Here is a 20440-nt window from a genome sequence, read left to right as displayed (position 1 = left end):
CCCTGATTCAGAATGAACTAGAATAGAACATCACGTCTTAAGACGATCAGTTTGCTTTGCATGATTCTAGCAGCAATGTCTCTTGTCTATGGAAAGAAAAGGAGGTGACAGACTCCACGAAATGTGTGATCTTTCTCAGATGAGAAATGTCCTCTATATTTCTTCTTAGAAAACATGAACCCAACTAAAATCCTCTGGAAGATCATGCAAGTGCTTCATTATATCCATATCAATCTGACTTATTCAGTGATGGCACCAAACCCTGTCTTCACGTATTTATCTCTAGCCTAGCATCTCTGTATATAAGCAAAATGTTGCTGTGTTGTTGTTGTTTTTTAATTTTCTACGTAGAGCTCACTGGTCCTGCTATGTCAAAATATAAACTGACATGAAAAGGCATATGAAGAGGGTTTTTTAAATTACTATTAAAGATGGGAGAGGGGCCAGCCCGGTGGCGCAGCGGTTAGGTGTGCATGTTCCACTTCGGCAGCCCGGGGTTCACTGGTTCTGATCCCGGGTGTGGACATTGCACCGTTTGGCATGCCATGCTGAGGTAGGCGTCTCACATATAAAGTGGAGGAAGATGGGCATGGATGTTAGCTCAGGGCCAGCCTTCCTCAGCAAAAAGATACCCCAGTCTCCTCACCGTAAAGTGAGTTTAATAATAGAACTTGCTCCACAATGTGGTTATGAGGGTTAAATAAGATAATGTGTGTAAAGATCTTAGCTTAGTGTCTGGCACAGAAGGCATTCAGTAAATGCTAATTCTAAAAGTAAAACAAAACAAATATGGAGAAAGTGAAGGGTTTGAAAAAGGTGAGCAGTCATGAATGCTGTGGGGGTTCACAATTACTTTCATCTACCTCTTCTGGAAAATTACCAAACTTCCACTTTGTCTTTGCAAAACCAAAATATAAAGCAGGAACTAAATAAAGCAGAAAAGAAGATGGTGTGTGTGTGTGTGTGTGTTCACTCCATGCACAAGCATATCTTGGGAGGAAAGAAAACTATTCAAAGAAAATACTTTTCTGTTTCTTACCAAAACATGTGTATATGTAGAAAGGGAGGAAGGAGATAAGAGAATAAACTACACAAGCAAAAGATTATGTGTGTGGAAGGAGGTATGGGAAGGAGAGACAGTAAACATATACAGAGCAGGAAATCAATCAGGTGCTTTGCCTTAAGAGAAAATGAAAGAAGGATTTCTGCAGTTGCGGGTGTGTATCGTCTGATGAACTATGTCGTATCTCAGGTTACACAAGCACAGGTGGATGACCACTTGGCAGGGGTGTGATGGACACTCAGTATCTGCCAGGGGATGGACTTTGGGGCCTTTAAGACCCCTTCCAGTGATTAGAAATAACCCCCAAACTATGCTCTGAAGTTCAATTTCATCTCATTTTATACAAGCCGTTTAGCCGTCCATGAAGTCCACAGTACCTCCACAGTTCATGATTTTTCTGACAGCAGTTGTGGTCAGAATTTTTCTGCTTCTTAAATAATCAGCCAATTGTCCTCCAATAGGAACAACGATGGTCATAACCATGTGTGGGACTGCTGACAAGAGGCCCACCTAGAATGGAAAGAAAGAAGGGGATATTTTTAGCTACTTCTGAGAGAGGTACATCCCTAATTCCCTGCCCCCACCACCTCTACCACCCCCCCACCACCAAATTTAATAACCTAATTATGTAGGACCCAGGTAGGCCTGAATTTTGTAATAAGTGAAAAATGAATGAGTGAATGATTTTAAGTAGTGACCTGTCTCCTCCACCAGATTGGAAACTCCTTGAGGACAGAGATGACTTTTACTCATCACAGAGGCCCCTGCACCAACACAGTGCCTGGCACGTGGTGGTTACACTGGCCACAGAGTGAGTGTTCATTGATGGCAGCCACTGTTACTGGCCCCTACTAGCTCGTCCATGGTGACTTCCGACAGGACCTGTGCAAACATCTACCTCTACTAGGCTGCTGTTCTTTCCCTTGTAGGAAGGAGGCCTAACTATTTCATGATTGGACAGGCAAACTCCCAGTGTACCTTAAAACAGGGCTTCCACAAGAGAAATGTCACCAGGATGCCCTTTAACTTCATCTAGGTACCGTGCGGAGATTAGACAAGTTTGCTCAGGCGCAGTAATTTGGAATTACACAAGAGAACGGAATAAAAAAATGAGAACCATCCACACCCTTTCTCCCCGAAGCACAGACAACCTAATGACAATGGCTGGGGAAACTGAAAAAAGTTCTTTCTCGACCATACGAAGCAATGGTCGTTATTAGTACAACCGCCATTATGGAGAGAAGGGTCATCTGTAAAATGAGCTTTAAGGTTCTAACTGAAACTCACTATGTCATTTATAAGAGGGAAAAAAGTCTCACCATCAAATCTTGTTATCTTTTTATCCTTGCCTAACGTGCAGCCCTTGGGTTAGCTTCAAAAACACTTTGCCATCAGGTAGAACATAAATCTTTAAAAGCAGCTTAATACAGCGCTGATCTTTTCTAAGAAGAAACTAAATAGCTATGTATACTATGCACAGACTGTGTAAATTGTCTGATCTCCAGGGTATTAGATGTCACAGAACTGTTACGAATTAGGATCAGCAATTTAATTACTGTATCATGCAAAGATTTTCTCAGTAGAAGCAAGAGATTTAAAGTTCAAGAACATTTGAAGCATCTACGTATTTACCTTACTTATTGCAAATCCAAAGACCTCTTCAAAATAAGCAGGCTGACTTATTAACAGCAAATAAAAGGTCCAGCTTCTGCAAAAATTTGCCACAATGATTGCATAAACCGGCAATGATGTGAAAAATCTTTTCCACGGTGTATTAAATTTCTAGAGAGTAAAAATACCATGAGATTTTTAGTGAATATATTGATATATTATTTTTCTTAAGAGGACAACACAATCACTGAGAGAAATTCTCGCAAGGAAGAGGCAAGTCTTCATCTATCCGTCTATACTTACACTCAGACTAACCAAGTTGGCGCCTTCTCCTATACTTGTCTCTATGTAGGTCCTCTCCTCATGGGATATTGTTGGGTGAGCTCCAGGACACTCGTAGGCCTGCAACAGCCAAAACACGTACCAAATAATCCCAAACATACCTGCAGTTAAAAAACAAAAGACTTGATGATATGGTCTCCTTTTCTCCCATCTCTAAATTTTTCAGTTTTCAAAATATTCTCAAACGGCACTATGTTCAGCTAAGAGAAAAGTGTTTTGTTCATTTCCTTGTTGTTACTAACCGGTATTTAAAGAAAGCTAATGTTCTGCTCATTAAGAAACTCTACTTTAATATAAACGTTAAATGAATCCTAGGTAGACAAGTATTCCATTTATATGATAAACTTGTCTTATTAATATCTATTTTCATATGGTAAACTCTTAGCCAACCCCATTATACAGTAAAATACCATCTCTGCGAGTCAACCATGGGAACTCAGAAAGTCAAATCACTCACCATAAATGTAGAAGACAGAGGCCCATCCAATGTACTGTACCAACACCCCAGCCAGGGGCATGGCAATCACTGCTCCCGCATAGGAACCTAGAACAAGAAAAGGTTGAGGGAAACTTACCAAAGGTCATAAGGCCTTTCCTCCCATTTAGAGTTCATGCAGCTGAGGATGAATCAAACTGAGCAGGAGTCAGAATGCTTCTGTGCAGAATGGACAGGCAAACACCCAGTATTCCTTAACACAGGGCTTCCAGAAGAGAAAGGTCACCAGGATGTCCTTTAACTTCATCCAGGTGCCATGGGAGGATTAGATAAAGATCGCTCAGGCACAGCAATTTGGAATTACATGAGAGGATAGAATAAAAACATGAGAAAAATCTAAGAGAAATCTGAAAAATTCAACCAGGCACAATATTGGGTGCTAAAGACAGCAAGTGAATTCTTTCAGAGCTCACGGTTCAGAAGGAGTATCACCCAGGTCTTTAAGTGAGGGGCTTCAAACTAGTAAAAGGATCATGCTTTTTTAGTCTTGATTTTTTTCTTTAATCAGGTAATAGTTTAATTCCAGGATGGCAGGATGACCAGGATGGCTTCTGTCTCCACCAACCTCCTGAATGGGTACATTCTGAAGCTTATTTCTTACTTTGTAAATACTTAACCTTGTAAATACTCACCTACCTGTGGATGTTTATCTTGTCTAGACAAGATAATGAGGGCTAGAGGCAGTGACCTGGCCTCCACTATCTGCTACAGCTCCATGAAATCTGCTGGAGAAACACAAGCCCTGCGAACTCCCAACAAATATTAACCGAATCAAAACATGACTATCTGAAATTCCCTCTGGGTTGTGAATGAAAAAACCCTTGCTTCAGAAAAAGTGAGCAGCAAAGGAAATTCTGTATCCCAGAATCCAATGCTGAGGAAGACCTTCAGGAAATGAGAGCTTGGGGATCTTCCAGAGAAGGAGATTAACCCCATCTTTTCAATCTGGGCCTGACTGGCTAGGAAAGGCCCAACCTGGAATCCCAAATCTGAACATCCCGACGCCTGAGGAAGCCTCTCAATCTCTCTGAATCATCCTCCTCAGAGAGAGGAAGGGAATAAATCTCTATCTCCCAGAGTTGTTTTGAGGAGCAAATAAACTCTGCATGTGAAGATACTGTGTAAGCTCTAATTAGTGCCATACAAATGCCAACTGTTCCCACTACTGTCACATGCAGAATGATAGCACAATTTTTTTTTCTTACCTCAGAATTCCTCAAACCTATAAGGCAGGCATTCTGGCGCATATCCTTTAGAAAGAGCTATAGGCCTGACTCCACTGTGGGTGTAGAGTAGGTGGTCTTTGTCCAGGGCCAAATACCCTGGGAGTGAGGTGTGGGTGGCTCCACGTTAGGAGATAAAAAAAATGCCCAGGACAGGGAGGGTCAGGGAATAACCAGCAACAACCAAGATGCATTGAGTGCTTCCCATGCACCGAATACCATGCTGAATATTCTGGACCCGTGATCTCATTTAACTTTCTTTACAACCCGATGACTTCGGTACCAATATCATCCCCATTTCAGAAGGAGGAAACCAAGGCTGGGGTAGGGGAGGTAAATTGCCTGAGGCCACACAGATTTGAGTGACACGAACCCAGGTCTGTAAGAATCCAAAGGCTTTATCTTTAAATATTTAATAACTCAGTCCTGCCTCCTCCCCTCAGCAGTGCCCAATAATTCCTCGCAGCAAGAAGCATTCTTTTGTTGAGGAAACTTCACATCTTGACCTAAACCACTCTTCTTCCCTGTCTATGCGACAAAGACTCCCTCATCCTTCCAGACATGGCTGGAACACAATCTCCCATCACACTCACAGCTCCTGAGTGCACCCCAATGGGTGTCGCCCCGGGGAACAGACTGCGCCCTGACCCCTGTGTGCTTACCATGAGGGCAGAGGAAGCCCTCCAATGTTTGTTAAACGGCCTGGAGCGGGTGAATAGCTGAATTGGGGGTGGCAAAGAGTCCCCAGTTCTGTCCTCACTAGCTGTGAGAAATTATATCTTTTTTTCCTCCCTGAGCCTCCGTTTTCACCACTATAAAACAATGGATGTGACTAGATGTTTTCTTCCGACTCCAAAACGTTTTGAGTGCAAGCACTGATAATACCCAAGCCTGGCAATTCTTCTAATGACATTTTCTCTTTGCTGATCTTTGAAACCAAGGCCACACCTTAGCAGGGAAATGTAATAAACCCTGTGACCTTGATCAGGTAACTTTCCTTGAGAGTCAAACCATTTCTTAAATCAGCCCTTTTCGGGCTATAAAGATACTAAGAATGGGGAGTGGCTGCTAGTCATTCTTGTTTTGCTGGCAAATCAAAATGAAAGGGCTTATAAATAAACCATCCAAAGAAAATAAGGTCAAGGATCTGACAATTCACAAGGTCAGCTGGGGCAGAATCTTACATTCTTCTAGAGTTGGTATAAGGTCAGTACTAGGGTGGAGATGATCTTGAACTGCAAACAAGAGGACAGAAACGGTTTCTGAGGACAAGAAAAACTAAAGATGTACAGACATCTCAGCTGAACATCCAATTCCAAACTAGGCACAAAATAGACGCACTGGTGAATATTTCACACCAAATTCCCAGGGATTCGTTTTCATTATTATTGTTACTAGTAGTAGCAGTAGTACTTAAAGAAGGTGAAGAGAAAGAGAGAGGAAGAAATAAATAAAAATATTCACAGAAATAAAGAGGAAGCCAATAAGGAGTACAGGTGAGCTTCTCTTAGGAAAGGCGTGCCAGCTTGAAAAATCAGACAGACCTAAGTGCTGATGCTAACTCTGTCTGGGCCCCACTGTGACTTTTGTGGCCTAAGGCACTTTAGTCCTCCTAGGCTCCATCCCCCATAAAAAAATATTTGAAGATAGATTTTACAACTGTGCTGACAGCAGCAGCACACGTGTCCGTTCTATTGTTGACTGTTACCTAGGTAGACTCTTCAGAATGCTGATTACTCCCAGAGATACAGAGAGCGGGCAGTCCCATAAGAATAGCTTGGAGTGAGGCAAACTTAGCAAGGTGACGTTTGGAGACCCAGGAATTAAAGTCACATCACTACTTAGGCACCGCTAGCTCACTTTCAGTTAAGATGGATGGTCTCCATCTTGTTTTTATCTGGAATATAATGGCAAAAATTAATTAAAAGTCTCTATGACAATGTGTACATGGTAGTGTGTAGAGAGGAAAATTTGAACCAAGAATTAGGTGGTCTAGCTTCAGCCCCATGACTTAGTAGTTTTGATCTTGAGCAAGTCATTGGACTTTAGTTTCATTTCAGTGAAACTAAACATTAAACTTTAGTTTCAGTTTCCCCATCTGTAAAAAAGAGTGGGGGACTTGATGATTCTATCTCTTCCACTTTTGACCTTGGCAAATATCATTTGTTGGCTGATCCAACAAGCACTTCCAATCCTTTCTTTCCTACCTTTCTCTACTAAAGATGCTGGAAACCCTAGGCACTTGCTTTCCTAGCCTCTTCTGCACTTAGGAAAGCATATGACACAATTAGGGCCAAAGAAACATAAGTGGAAGGATGCTAGAGGGTTTTGGGAAAGCTTTTGCTTTCCTGATGAAAAGAACAGATGTGGGTAGGATACCTATCCCCACTTCTTTCTGCCTTGAATGTAGACTTGATGACTGGAGCTATGACAGCCATCTTGTGAACATGAGGAAAAAGCAAGAGAGTAAAAAGCTATCACTCTAAGGACAGCAGAGTAGGAAGTCAGAACATGTGTAGACCCTGGGTGGATCGTTGAGCAGCAGAACCAACTCCAGCAAGCACTCATCTTTGAACTTCTGTTACGGGGGAAAAATTGAGTCTATTTAGTAGGATTTTCAGTTACTTGAATCGAAAAGCATTCCTAACTGAAGCTTCTAGTACACTTACCACAAAAAGAGGTTGTGGCCAGTCGACTTCTCTCCAAAGGTGGTGCCCACTTACTCCACATTCCATGGCAGGCTGGGTAGGTCACACCCTGGTAAAGGGTTGAAAATAGATTATCTGATTTGATTTTAGTTTCTGTTTGTGTTTAAAACATGGATCCTGCTGGGGCCCGTTCTGTGGCCAAATTGTCAAAGTTCCATGTGCTCCACTATGGTGGCCCAAGTTCATGGGTTTGGATCCCGGGTGTGGACCTACTCCACTCATCAGCCATGCTGTGGAGGCATTGCACATACATAACAGAGGAAGACTGGCACAGATGTTAGCTCAGGGCAAATCTTCCACACCAAAAAAAAAAAAAAAAAAAGATCCTGCTTCTTTAAGACAGGCTACAATACAAAAGCTCAAATCATAATACTAAATAGCATGTGTCAGCAGTTTTGACTTGCAGCACAGATGCTGAGATTCAAATATCAGTTCCAATGTAAGCATGGTAGGGAATAGGGAAGAGGGTCTTTATATTTCATATTATTGTAGAATATCAATGTAGAAAGGGACTTCCACAATCAGCTGATCTAGCCTCTCATTTCAAGATACAGAACCTCAGCCTCAGAGCCATTGAGTGACTAGACCGTAGTCCGCATGGCTGCTAATAGCATGTTCTTTCTATCACATCAGTATTTTTCCGAAGTGTGATATATGTCCCTCTAGTGGGATTAGAGTTGGATTTGAGGTGCTACAACAACATAGATTTTTAATTTTAATTGTTACATATGTATTCTAATATGCTTTAGAAAAAATGTAGCTAGCACATCAAACCCATGATTTCAAAGATATTGCTTAGGGTGAAGTTTTTTTGTTTTTTGCTTTTAAGTGAGTTGATCTGGGGAAAAGCCATAGGTAAATAATAGTAGAAATTGTACCCGGATATGACAAAAGTGCTGAAGGTTAGAGGTGAATGACTGAGTTTGGGAAACATGGCTCTACACCAGGGGTTGGCAAACTATGGCCTGATTTGGCCCACCATCTATTTTTGTACAGCCCTTAAGCTAAGAACGATTTTTATATTTTTAAGTGAGGAAAAAATTTTCAAAGAAGAAGAATATTTCTTGGAATGTAAAAGTCACATAAAATTCAAATTTCAGTGTTCAAAATGTTTTACGGGAGCACAGCCACATCCATTTGTTTACATACTGTCTCTGACTGCCTTCCCACTACAACGGCAGAGTTGAGTAGTTGCAACAGAGGCCATATGGCCAGCAAAGTCCAAAATATTTACCTTCTGAGTCTATATCATGCTGCCCCCTTCAATGAGTTAAATCTCTGTGTAAGAATACACCTAGGAAATTTACAGATATACTAATACATCCATTTACATTGTTTTAGCAGAAAGAGCCCTTGCTATGTGAACTATAGGTTTGGGGCTTCAGTTTCATCATTTTTTAAATGAAAGGTGTCAGATTAGATTATGTCTAAGATCATTCTTGGCTCATCTGAAATTCTGTGCTTATACGAAATGATCCTTTATTGTGTGTAAATTTGGAATCACACAAGCATTTTAATTAAGGTATTCATAATTGTAGCATAACCAGAGCTGAGATAGAAGGACAAGATGGAAGATAGGAAAACTGAGTGAAGGGGGTTTTCTTCAGAAGTCGAATTTTCTAAAAAACCGTGTTGTCTCCAGCAATATCGAAAACCGTAAGAAAAGTATCTCCTACCTCCACTAGACCTTGCAAAATTCTGACGCACATGACACAGCCGTAATGCACTCTGGCTGCAGAAGGAATGAACATGTTCAAAGTCGATGTTAAGAAGATGGCGGCTCCAAAGACCCTGAGGGACCAAAACACTGTGTTATTGGGCAGGCATGCTGACGGATGTGATATCTCAGCTCGTTTCATCAGAAATGAACCTAACAGTTCATGGAAGATCACTGTGGAAATTAATAGAAATAAATTCAGAGAAACAGATGCTATGTTAGTGTCTGGTGTGTCCCAAGCCAGACCGTTGGGATGCTTTGATTCCTGAGCTCCAGTCCCTGGACCAATTGTGGGCAGGTTTTTGGAAGTACAGGGATGTCCTGCCTGCCTATGAGGTCCTGAAGCTGGAGATTGACTAACATGAGGTGAGCTTGCTGGAGACCCACCCTTCTGCTTGTTTCCACCCAACTGACCAATTCTATTATCTCATGACTTCTGCACATTGGGGTTGTATCTCCTCCTTCCCAACTCTGCTCTCACTTTACCAGAAAGGGATACTGTCTATCTGAGAAGCACGCTGTGTCCTGGGACCAGCCAAGCATCAGACAAGCTGTGGACCTGTCTTAGCCCCCAACTCTCTGCCCAGTGCCACTGGCCTTCTCCTGCCTGCTTGGACCAGAGTGTCCTGGGAAAAGAGAGCAGGCAGCATTTTCTTCCTTTCTCATACATGTTGATGATGCTTCAGCCCTTTTACATGCTAGAAAATCATATTATGTGTAATTTCTTTTTAGGGCAGAGGTGTAAGCAGTACCCTGGAGACCATATGAGCCAATATTTTATCATCTGTGTAAAAAGAATACAATAGGTAAGTAACAATAAATAAAGGACACAAATTAGACAAGGATATAAGTAAATATAGTCATGCTTATACATATTTAGATTTTATGGTAATTGCTTTCAAACTTTTTTGACCTTGACCCATAGAACACAATATATTTTATAGTGCAATCCAATACATTCTTATACACACAAGTGTTATCAAACTAATATTTACCCTTAAATGTGCTATGAACTAAGATATTTTCTATTCTATTTGATTCTATTTGATTCTCTTCTATTCCTCTCTCTCTTTCTTTAGAAAATGCTCATTAGTAAATCATTATATTGATTTCACAAGAATCTAATGAGTTGTAGTTTAGAGTTTGAAAAACACTGCTTTATAAAATGTACACTTCACAAATTCCATATATGCAAAGGAACACAGGATATAGAATTGGAAGAGACCTGGAGCTATTTGGACACTCCTTTTCTGGTACATTTACACTCTACATCTCCTCTACGTGGCCATCCTTTTCTGGTTGAATACCTCTAGTGACAGAGAACTCACTGCTTCTTGAGGCAGCTCCTTCTGTTCTTGACACTTTTAATTGCTCAAACACCTACTATAGAATCTCAAGGGCGTCAAAGACATCTTCAATCTAGAAGGAAGTCCCTACCACTCACATGACAAAACCTGTATGGTACTGGGTGATATTAATACAACACATAGGATCACAGAAAGTCACCGGCCAAAGGGAACTCAGCACAATCTAACCCAATGCTTCATTTCACAAATAAGGAAACTGAGGCCCAGAGAGGGCAGGAAAGTGACTCAGTTGAGGTCGTCCAGTGAGTTACTTAGGGTCCAGGAACCGTTTCTCCCAACTCAGAGTCAGTTGCTCTTTTTACTACACAATCCCTTAAAGAGTTACAAGTTAAATTAGATTGGACGAAAAAGTAAATAAAAGGAGAATCTTAAGAACAGGATCGTTTGGGATCAATATCTGTGAATCACATCTGTCAGAATGGCTCCTGTCTTTCATCCCACACTCCTAAATTGGATGCCAACTACGCAGATTTGGTAAAAGTACAAAGCCATGTGATGATCGGGGCAGCACTCATGCTGTATCAGTTTATCTTACCTGTTAGCAGCAAACTTGTTTGAAATGAATCCACCTGGGATTTGTGTCACAATATAACCCCAGAAGAAAGATCCGTGGATAAGGCCCACCGTCTCTGGATCCCAGTTAAACTGTGCTGTCTGGAAATGAGAAATCAGATACAGTCATGTTTGTAAGAAAACAGCTGACTGCCGTTTTTCACTGATGATCCTACATAATAACCCCACGAGGTCCTTCGTCTCTTCCTTTATTCAACAAGTATTTAAGGAGGGCCTGTTGTGTGCTTGGGATCTAGCAGTGAACAGGACAAGGTCTCTGCTCTCGTGGAGCTCGCCTTCTAGTGAGAGAAAGAAGAGATTATGCATAAATTAAAAAAAAAATATATATATATATATATATACACAACAAATAAAATATACATATAAAAATATGTATATAACCGAATATATATATATATGGTATATACGTGTGTGTGTGTGTAGTGGTCAGTGCTAAGAAGAAAATAAAACAACTTGTGAAGAAAACAGAAAATAAGTTATAGCTTTACTAGGTTATTTAACATGTTAGTTTATTCAGAAACCACTCAGTGTGAGCACAAAGGGAATAAGTCTTCACTCTCTCATTTCTTAATGAGGATAATAAATCTATTCTACCTACCCATAGGATGTGTGGGGAAAAATGGCGTGAATATTTCTGGAAGGTGATTCCTCCGCTTAGGGATTTTGCGTTTAACACGTTAGGATAGCGCCCAGAACATAGTGTAGACTCGATAAACGTTAGCAGCCATTGGTGGTGTTAAGATGATGACAATGGCAACAAAATACCGATCCATAACTCAGGCCATTGAAAATACGATTCTCTAGGGCTGGAGTCCCTTTCCTCAGTTTCTTCTCCAGGCAAAGAAAATCACAACTCCTGACAAATGTCCCTTCCTCTGAGGAAGCTCCCCAGCTCCCCCAAATTGAAGTGACACTTTTTCCTGCACTTGTCCCACAGACCTCTGTTCTTACAGCCCTGGCACCCACACTGTGCTGCTCTCAAACTAGCCGTTCACGTGTCCATTTCCAACCCGGGACAGCGAGCGACTCTAAGTTAGCAGCCATGACCCATGTGACTTTATAGACTCAGTACCTAAAATCAATGCCTAGCACATGGAAAGGACAAGTAAATATTTGCCCAAGAAATGGCTTTGTAAAGCATTGATATAAAATGCAAGGCTTTCCTATTATGGAGTAAAGTCTCTGTCAACATGCTATATCTTATAAACTGTCAACATGGTTTATTTTCCAGTCACAAACTGTTACATGTTTATTTGCTCATTTATTCAACATTCACCTGGTTCCTCCTGCATGCCACATCAGGTGCTAGGTGGTGTAAATACGAATTCAGACCTTCCAGTGGATCATGGTCCAGGGAACGTTGGCCTGTACTCTGTACTGTAGTTCTCATGTTGCAGGTTAGGAAACCGAAGCTCATGAGTAAACAGGAGCTAACAGTCATTAACTCAAATCAGCTCACCAAATTTTAATTTTGTGCCTATTATGTGCCATGTACTATTATGTGCTATTATGTGCTAGGCACTGGGGATACAGCAGTGAACAACGACAGTAATTCCCGTCTTCATGAAGATGCCAGAAGGGACAACAGATGATACACAAACACATACTGTGTTAGAGGGTGGTCAGTGATGAGGAGAAAAAGGAAAGCAGAGAATGGGACAGGAAATATTGCGTAGGATGAGGTGGGGCCCAATTTTAGATAGAATGGTCAGGACAGGCTTCACTGAGGAGGTGATTTTAGAGTAAAGCCCTAAAGGAAGGACGGGAGTGAGTCATGTCATCATCTAAGAGGAGAGCTTTCCAGGCAGAAAAATAGTAAGTGCAAAGGCCCTGAGGTAGGGATGTATCTTGCGTGTTAGAGGAACAGCAGGATGCCAGTATAGCTGGAGGGTAATGAGTGAGGGAGAGCAGAATAGAAGTTAAAGTGAGTGGTTCAAACGGTGAAGGGCCCTTTAAGTCATCCTAAGGACCTTGGCTTTTACTCTAAGAGAGATGGAAACCATTGGAAGCTTTGAGCAGAAGAGGAACATGATTTCATTAAGGCCCTTTCCATATATTTCCTCCTTTAATCCTTACAACATCTAGAGGTAATTATTATTAGCTTTTTTTTTGTACATGAGGAAATTGAGGCTTAGAGAGATTAACTTTCTTTCTCAAGGTCATACAACGAGTTGCAAGAAGAGCTGAGATCAAGACTTCTCATCCGCCTGACCCAAAACACAATATTCTTTCCACTGCCTATAGAGACTTGGCTTTCTCACCAAGAAGCAGAGATTAGACTTTTTTGCCTTAAGTCACAGAATGACCCACAGAATCAAGGATCCAGGGCAGAGGGGTCCACTTCATCCAGTGGCTAATTGTCAGTCACGTGGTCCCTTCTTCATGCCTTTCTCTCTGAGGGGATGGTGCTTTTGCCCCTTCTCTGAAGGAAATGATCCATGAAGAAGAGCACTTGGGCCTACTGAGAACTGACTCTCGTCATCACTTGAGTCCCATTAGCATCATAGTGGCCCCATGAATGAACCATTAACATAAGCCAAGCACTGTGTCAGGTACTGCGTTAGGCTGAAAAATGGCCCCCCAAAAGATATACACCCTAAATCCCTGGAGCCTATCAATGCTGCCTTATTTGGGATAAAGGTCTTTTCTGATGTGATGAAGTCAAAGATCTTGAGACGAGTCATCCTGGATTATCCATCTGGGCCCTAAATCCAATGACAAGTGTCCTTCGAAAAGCAGAGGGAGATTTGAGACAGAAGAGGAGAAAACCACAGAGAGGAGAAGGCCAAGTGAAGATGGAGGCTGAGGTTGGAGTTATGCAGCCACAAGCCAAGCAATGCCTGGCGACACCAGAAGCTGGAAGAGGCAAGGAAGGATTCTCCGAGGACTGTGGCCCTGCTAACACCTTGATTTCAGACTTCTTCTGGTCTCCACAACCGTGTGAGAATAAATTTCTGTTTTTTTAAACTACCACGTTTGTGGTAATTTGTTATGGCAACTCTAAGAAACTAATATAGTTACTTTATTAGTACCAAATTACCTCATTTGACCTGCAAAGCAGTCCTTTCAGTCTCATTTCACAATAAGGGCAATAAGGGTTAGCAAAGAATCGCTGGGAATGCCAGTTCCTGCCTCCCTACTCACATTTCCTTCTAAGAGCATTTCCCCACCCGTGTCCCAGCGCCATGGGACTCTCCGCTGGTGACTATCGCGGCTGACTGGACACCTGAATAGGGAGAGTCAAGCCATAGGCTCGCTCTGTCTCTCTGTCTTTGTCTCTGTCCGTCTCTGTCTCTCTCTCTGCAATCTGAACCCAGAGATTCTAGTTGGATGGTACTGGGCACTTGAAGTGAAACAAGTCCCACTGGAGTCAAGGCCGAGTGAGTCAGCTCCCTGGCAAGGCAAAGGCTCCAGGAACTGCAGCTTTGGAAGGCAGTGAGGAGCCATGGAAAAGGAAAGAAACCAGTCCGTGGAGAGACCCGGGAAAATGGAGCAGACTCAGAGAGAAGCAGGTCAGAGACCCTGCAGATCAAGCAAGCTGGAGACCTTCGCTAAGAATTTCCTAGTTCCCATGAGGTCCAGCTCCAATCGGTGCTTCCTGACAGGGCCTCTGTTCACGCCTTGGAAAGAATTACATAGAGACTCTTTTCCTCCCCACGGTGGAGTCCAGCCTGGATCTCAGTCCCACCTCAGGCTGGGCCTCCCTGTCTGGGGCACAGGCTGCACAAACATACACAGCAGAGCTGCTTTCTGCCCTTCACTATCATGAGATCCCTTACCGCCCTACTATAATTCCCTTTTTAACTGGAGCTGGTTTCACTGCGTTTCTATTCTTTGCAGCCAGCAAACCCTGACCAGGACACAAGGGCAACTTGCTCAAGGACCCAGAGCTAATAAACAACAGAGTAGAGTTTGAAACTAGGTCTGGCCAATTCCCAATCCCATCCTACTAGCCCTACAGAGTTCATGATTCATGAGAAGGAGTTGGGACTTTTCCTGAGGGTCATGGGAAATAATCACAAAGTTTCTCAAACTTCAGTCATTTATTGCTCACCATAGCCAGACACTGTTCTAAGTGCTTCACATGTTTTAATACTCACAACTATTAAAAGAAAAATGATTATTTACACATCAGCTAAAACTACCCTTCATAGTAGTTTACTGGAAGAATATATGCCCCATAGTTGCAAGACCTACCTATGCATACTGCTTACTTCTCTCCCTCGTTTGACAATGAGGATTTAAAAATATTGCAGTGCATGGGGCCAGCCTGGTGGTGTAGCAGTTAAGTTTGTGGGCTCTGCTTCGGCAGCCAAGCGCTCACCAGGTCAGATCCTGGGTGCAGACCTACATACCACTTATCAAGCCGTGTTGGAGCAGGTGTCCCACATATAAAGTAGAGGAACATGGGCACAGATGTTAGCTCAAGGCCAATCTTCCTCAGCAAAAAGATGAGGATTGGTGGTGGATGTTAGCTCAGGGCTAATCTTCTTCTTCTTCAAAAAATCTCAGTGCAAAATATCTAGTTTTTATCCCATTAGACGAAAAATCAAACAAACAAAAATACCAGCCATTCAGAGCCTTTCTTAATACAATTAGTGGAATCTTTGTCATCAGGTTGAACACGTCCAGTGTATATCTCAGATTTGTTCTATTTGGATGAGAAATGGCCTGCTGTAAATTGGAATTGTGCTAGAGCTTCTGAAATGCTACTAAACTCCTACTTTTGAGGCCAGAGAAAATGATGTAAAGTGTATTTTAGATCTTAATCAGTTTCTCTAAGATGCCAGAGGGCAAAACCATAGAAACTAGAGCGCGCACACCGCATTGTTCCTTAGGTTTATCAAAATGTCTTTTCCATATGCCTCAAAGCAGACTTTATTGACCTAGGCCTGTCTTTTCAGGCAACAAACAAATGCAAACCAGCATCTCATTTTGCTCTGGGCCTCAGCAGACAAATTTTAATTAGCTGGCCTTGCTCACAAAAGGCTGGGAGAATACATGTGATACCCATCTGAAACCTCGCTAATATACATCATTCTTTATTTAAAAAATGTATGACATGCCCCACACACACCTCTCCGGCCCTTCCTCCTCCTCCCAAAAATAAACATCCAGAATATCTTTTTAGAGCAGATTCAGCTTGGCATCAAAAAGAGATTAGTTAGAAGAATCTCCATGGTGCTCTTCTCCTTGGCAGAATCATCTCTAGCTAAAAAAAAAATGCCTGCAGGCCAACTAAAACCTTCTTTTAAATGGATTGAAATCAAATTTTCCCAAACCAGTGCTTGGCAGGAAGTGTCCCAGGTAATGGTGTGAAAGGAAGTGCTCTGCAATCAAGTCCAGGAAATACTGCATACCACAGCCCCGTCTTTGGGGTTCTTATAGGACCCAGCACAGGAAAGGCTCCCACTTTACACAATACCTTCTTCATAGCTCAGCCTACAGAACAGTGACTTGCCAGGCGCCAGTTTGGGGAACTCTGATCTAAATCTTTCTTCAGGTATGGGTAGGGATCAGAAAACTATTAGATGCCTCTCTACAAATGGATAGATTTCCAGAGTCATCTCAGTGTATGTGTTCAATTCAATGAAACATGTATTTATTGGCTATCCATAGGGCATACACTTTTGTTTCTTCCCTCATAACCTCAATACTTCTCTAGGCCTACCATTTAAGAAACAAACCAGATTTTGTCTTTCCAATGATTCACAGAAATAGTATTATTTAAGTCACATGGGCGTATGTTTGCTTATGATGACAACAGCCCTTGAACTGGGCCTCCTGCTTCCTCTCACTTCAATCCCAATCCATTGGGCGATCACTGGCTGGACAGTGATAGTTCTGGAGCTCAGATTTGATCACACAGCCTCTCTGCTTAAAGCCCATCCTTGACTCCCCACACGGCTTACCAGGCTTTCCCCGACATGACCTTTACATTGCTGCCTCCTTCTTCTTTTTTTTTAAAGATTTTGTTTTTCCTTTTTCTCCCCAAAGCCCGTCCGTACACAGTTGTATATTTTTAGTTGTGGGTCCTTCTAGTTGTGGCATGTGGGATGCCGCCTCAGCATGGCTTGACGAGCGGCGTCATGTCTGCACCCAGGATCCAAACTGGCAAAACCCTGGGCCACTGAAGCGGTGCGCGTGAACTCAACCACTCGGCCCCAGGGCCGGCCCCAACTGCTGCCTCCTTCTTCTAATGCTCACCCTCGCGCTCTACCCTCTTACCAGGGGTTCTCAACCTGGGGTCTGTCCATGGAATTCTCTGGGTCTGTGAGCTTTGCTGGAAAAAATCAGCATCTTTATTTTCACTAACTGCTAACTGAAATTTAGCATTTTCCGTAATTCTGAATGTAGGAAACAAACCACAGTAATATTACCAGTACCTGTGACTCTATCACTAGCAGAAATGATAAATATGGTCATATCATATGACAGTTGTTGCTACTATCTCAAGCTATGGTGTATACTTCAAACTTCAAAATTACAGTAATTTTTAGACCCATGGCTAGATTTTGTCAACTAATGTGTTCATAAAGAAGCCCATATGTTTCTATATGTAATCAAATCCTATAAAAATTTGGTTTTTAAATATTTTTATATGCGTATTTTAATGTAATTGATTTCCTTTATAATTCTATGTATCTTATTTTAAAAATTTAAAACATTATTTTGACAGAAGGTTTGTAATTCACTAGGCTGCCAAAGGGGTCCATGACACAGAAAAGATGAAGAACTCAATTCTAAACACACCATGCTCTCTCCCTCTTTCTCACTCTCTGTCTCCCTTTTTCTTCAAACACTCTTCTTTCCACCCCACCAAAACCCGCTTTGTTTATCAGATTCCTCCTCATTCTTCAGGTCCAGCCATCACTTTCTCTGGGAATTCTTTCATGATATCAAAGTCCAGGCTAGGCCCTCTCCTCTATGACCCCAAGCATTCTGACATACATGGCACCCCAACATAGCACCTGCAACCCTGAATTGTAATTGCTTGCTTGTACATCTCTGTGAAAACAAAGGCCCAGCCCATATTGTGCACCCTTCTAGTCCCATCACCTTGCACAGCACCTGGCATGTGGTAGCCACTCTACATTTTTGTCACATTAATGAACGAGGCACAGTGCTTTGTTTCACATAACAAAGTATTTGCACAGCTATGGCCAAAAGACTTCCCACCCTAGACTGACAGTGACCTGAATTTCCGGTTTTCCATCAACATATACAGTGCTGTTGTTGACCATTTCCACTATGGCGACTCCAAGATTGCAGCGAATCCCAAAGGAAATGCAGAATCCCAGCCCACTCATGATGGCAATGATGTAACGCTTGGGGACACCACAGCAGTGGCAGTCACAGAGTGGAGGGCTCTGCCTGGACGTCTGCACTGGCCTTCCTTCTTCATTCAGCTCAATATTATCTGCTTCCTCATTGGTCCCATCAATTTTTCTACAGGAGAAAAAGAATGGGCAGAGAAGAAAGGCAAGGATTAGAGAGACAAAAAAAAGCATACTAGGCAAAAAGAAAAAGTGTGGCAAGAAAGAAAGAGGGAAAGTAGGATGCAGCCTGGATTTTTTAAAGTTGTGATTATCATCATCATCCTTATTAAAATAAATTGTAACGGCTAAAATTACTGATATTCTGGATATTGTTTTGTACTTTTATAGGCATTAAGTTATTTCAATCTCATAACAACCCCATGAGGTAGGTAGTGTTATCTTGCCATTTTCTGTGTCCAATCCAGAAGACAGGTGCCTTAGTTTGAATGTTTAGGCTTCCACTTACTTAACTGTGTGACTTTGGCCTAGTTACTTAACCTCTCTGGGCTTCAGTTTCTTCATCTGTAACCTAGAAATTATAATAAGAGTTTCTTCTTCCTGGGGTTGTTCTTAGGATTGTAATATTGAATTACTACATTCAGCTCATTTAGAATAGAATGTGACACATGTAAAAACTCAATATATGCCAGCTATTTCTATTACATTAAGCTTTGCAAACATTTAATGAGTCCACTCCATTAGACTGAGCATTGATGCCATTTATTGCCATTTATATGGATGCCTAAGAGTTATTTGGACCATAGGACTATTTAAAATCTGCAGACCCAGCAGTCTCCATGAATTTCTGACATCAGAACACATATAATTTGAATACCATGGAAAACTGATGCTTTAATAGTGACACATTATTATAACAGCATTATTAGTATTAGCTAAAACAGGGATGATATATAACAACTACACAAATATTTGTATGAAGTAAATTCAGTTTCTTCCCTCTGCCCCTCCCTCTCCCCACATTTGCATACAACGATCTTATTCGATGGTTAGAACAGCTCAGTGAGACATAGGAAATCTAACGCTTCCATTTGACACAGAATATAACTGTAGTTCAGAAAGCAAGAGCAGATTGGCCAAGGTCACACAGCCAGTCGAGGGTAGGGGCAAGATGTGAAGCCTTTCTCCTGGCTCTCCAGGTCTCCTGGTTCACTTTCATGTGTGTTTCCTGGCAGCCAGGCTGTGTTCTGTCTCAACATGTCCTGAGTTACTTTGTCTTCTGTATCTGTTTCTTTGAAGCCCTTGCCCAGCCACCATGGGACCACTCGATAGAGGAGAATCAGAGAATGGGCTCTGGAGCGAGAGAAAGTTGATGCTGTTTCCCCCATGTGTTAGCTTCATCACTTTGGCTAAGTTACTTGACCACTCTAAGCCACAATATCCTGGTCCTAGTTTGCTGGGGCTGCCATAACAAAACACACAGACTGGGTGGCTTAAACAGCAGAAACTTATTTTCTCACAGTTCTGGAGGCCAGAAGTCCAATGGTGTGGGGAAGGTTGGTTTCTTCCGAGGCTTCTTTCCTGGGCTTTGTAGATGATAGTCTTCTCCCCGTGTCTTCACAGCATCTTCCATCTGTGCATCTCAGTGTGCAAATTTCCTCTCCTTGTGAAGACACCAGTCATTTGGATTCGGGCACACCCTAATCACCTTATTTTAACTTAATTACCTCTTTAAAGATCCTGTCTCCAAATAGCCATATTCTGAGGTACTGGGGATTATGACTTGAACAGGTGAACTTGGAGAGAACACAATTCAGTCCATAACAATTGCCATCTCTAAAAAGGGCTAATGATAATGATATCGACCCTGATATCAGTTTCCCCACATTAAACCCAGCATACATGAGTTTAAAACCAAAACACTCATTCCCTGCTTAGCCTCTGGCTTCCTGGCTCCAGAATCCACTATCCTCCATGGAGACAGACACGTCAAGGACAAGCACCTGGATTATCTCCTCCCCACAAAGAGATACAGACTGGTGGGAAAGCTGCTGACCAGCAAG

At 42.1% G+C, this 20440-nt stretch overlaps 1 protein-coding gene across 1 annotated transcript in view; it reads right to left on the bottom strand.

The window, feature by feature from the left end:
• SLC17A8 (solute carrier family 17 member 8) overlaps window positions 1–20440 on the bottom strand; it is a 42272-nt gene that overhangs the window by 11808 nt on the left and 10024 nt on the right. Inside the window, exons 2-9 of the mRNA XM_014835080.3 lie at window positions 18297–18549; window positions 11063–11181; window positions 9120–9234; window positions 7405–7492; window positions 3474–3560; window positions 2978–3117; window positions 2696–2845; window positions 1441–1573 (exon numbers count right to left, since the gene is read on the bottom strand). Coding sequence (XP_014690566.1) covers window positions 1441–1573; window positions 2696–2845; window positions 2978–3117; window positions 3474–3560; window positions 7405–7492; window positions 9120–9234; window positions 11063–11181; window positions 18297–18549 — 1085 coding nt within the window. The remainder of the gene's footprint in view (window positions 1–1440; window positions 1574–2695; window positions 2846–2977; window positions 3118–3473; window positions 3561–7404; window positions 7493–9119; window positions 9235–11062; window positions 11182–18296; window positions 18550–20440) is intronic.

Source organism: Equus asinus, chromosome 4, assembly GCF_041296235.1.
Source record: "Equus asinus isolate D_3611 breed Donkey chromosome 4, EquAss-T2T_v2, whole genome shotgun sequence".
NCBI classification, from domain to species: domain Eukaryota; kingdom Metazoa; phylum Chordata; class Mammalia; order Perissodactyla; family Equidae; genus Equus; species Equus asinus.
This window is presented reverse-complemented; position numbering and strand designations above follow the sequence as displayed.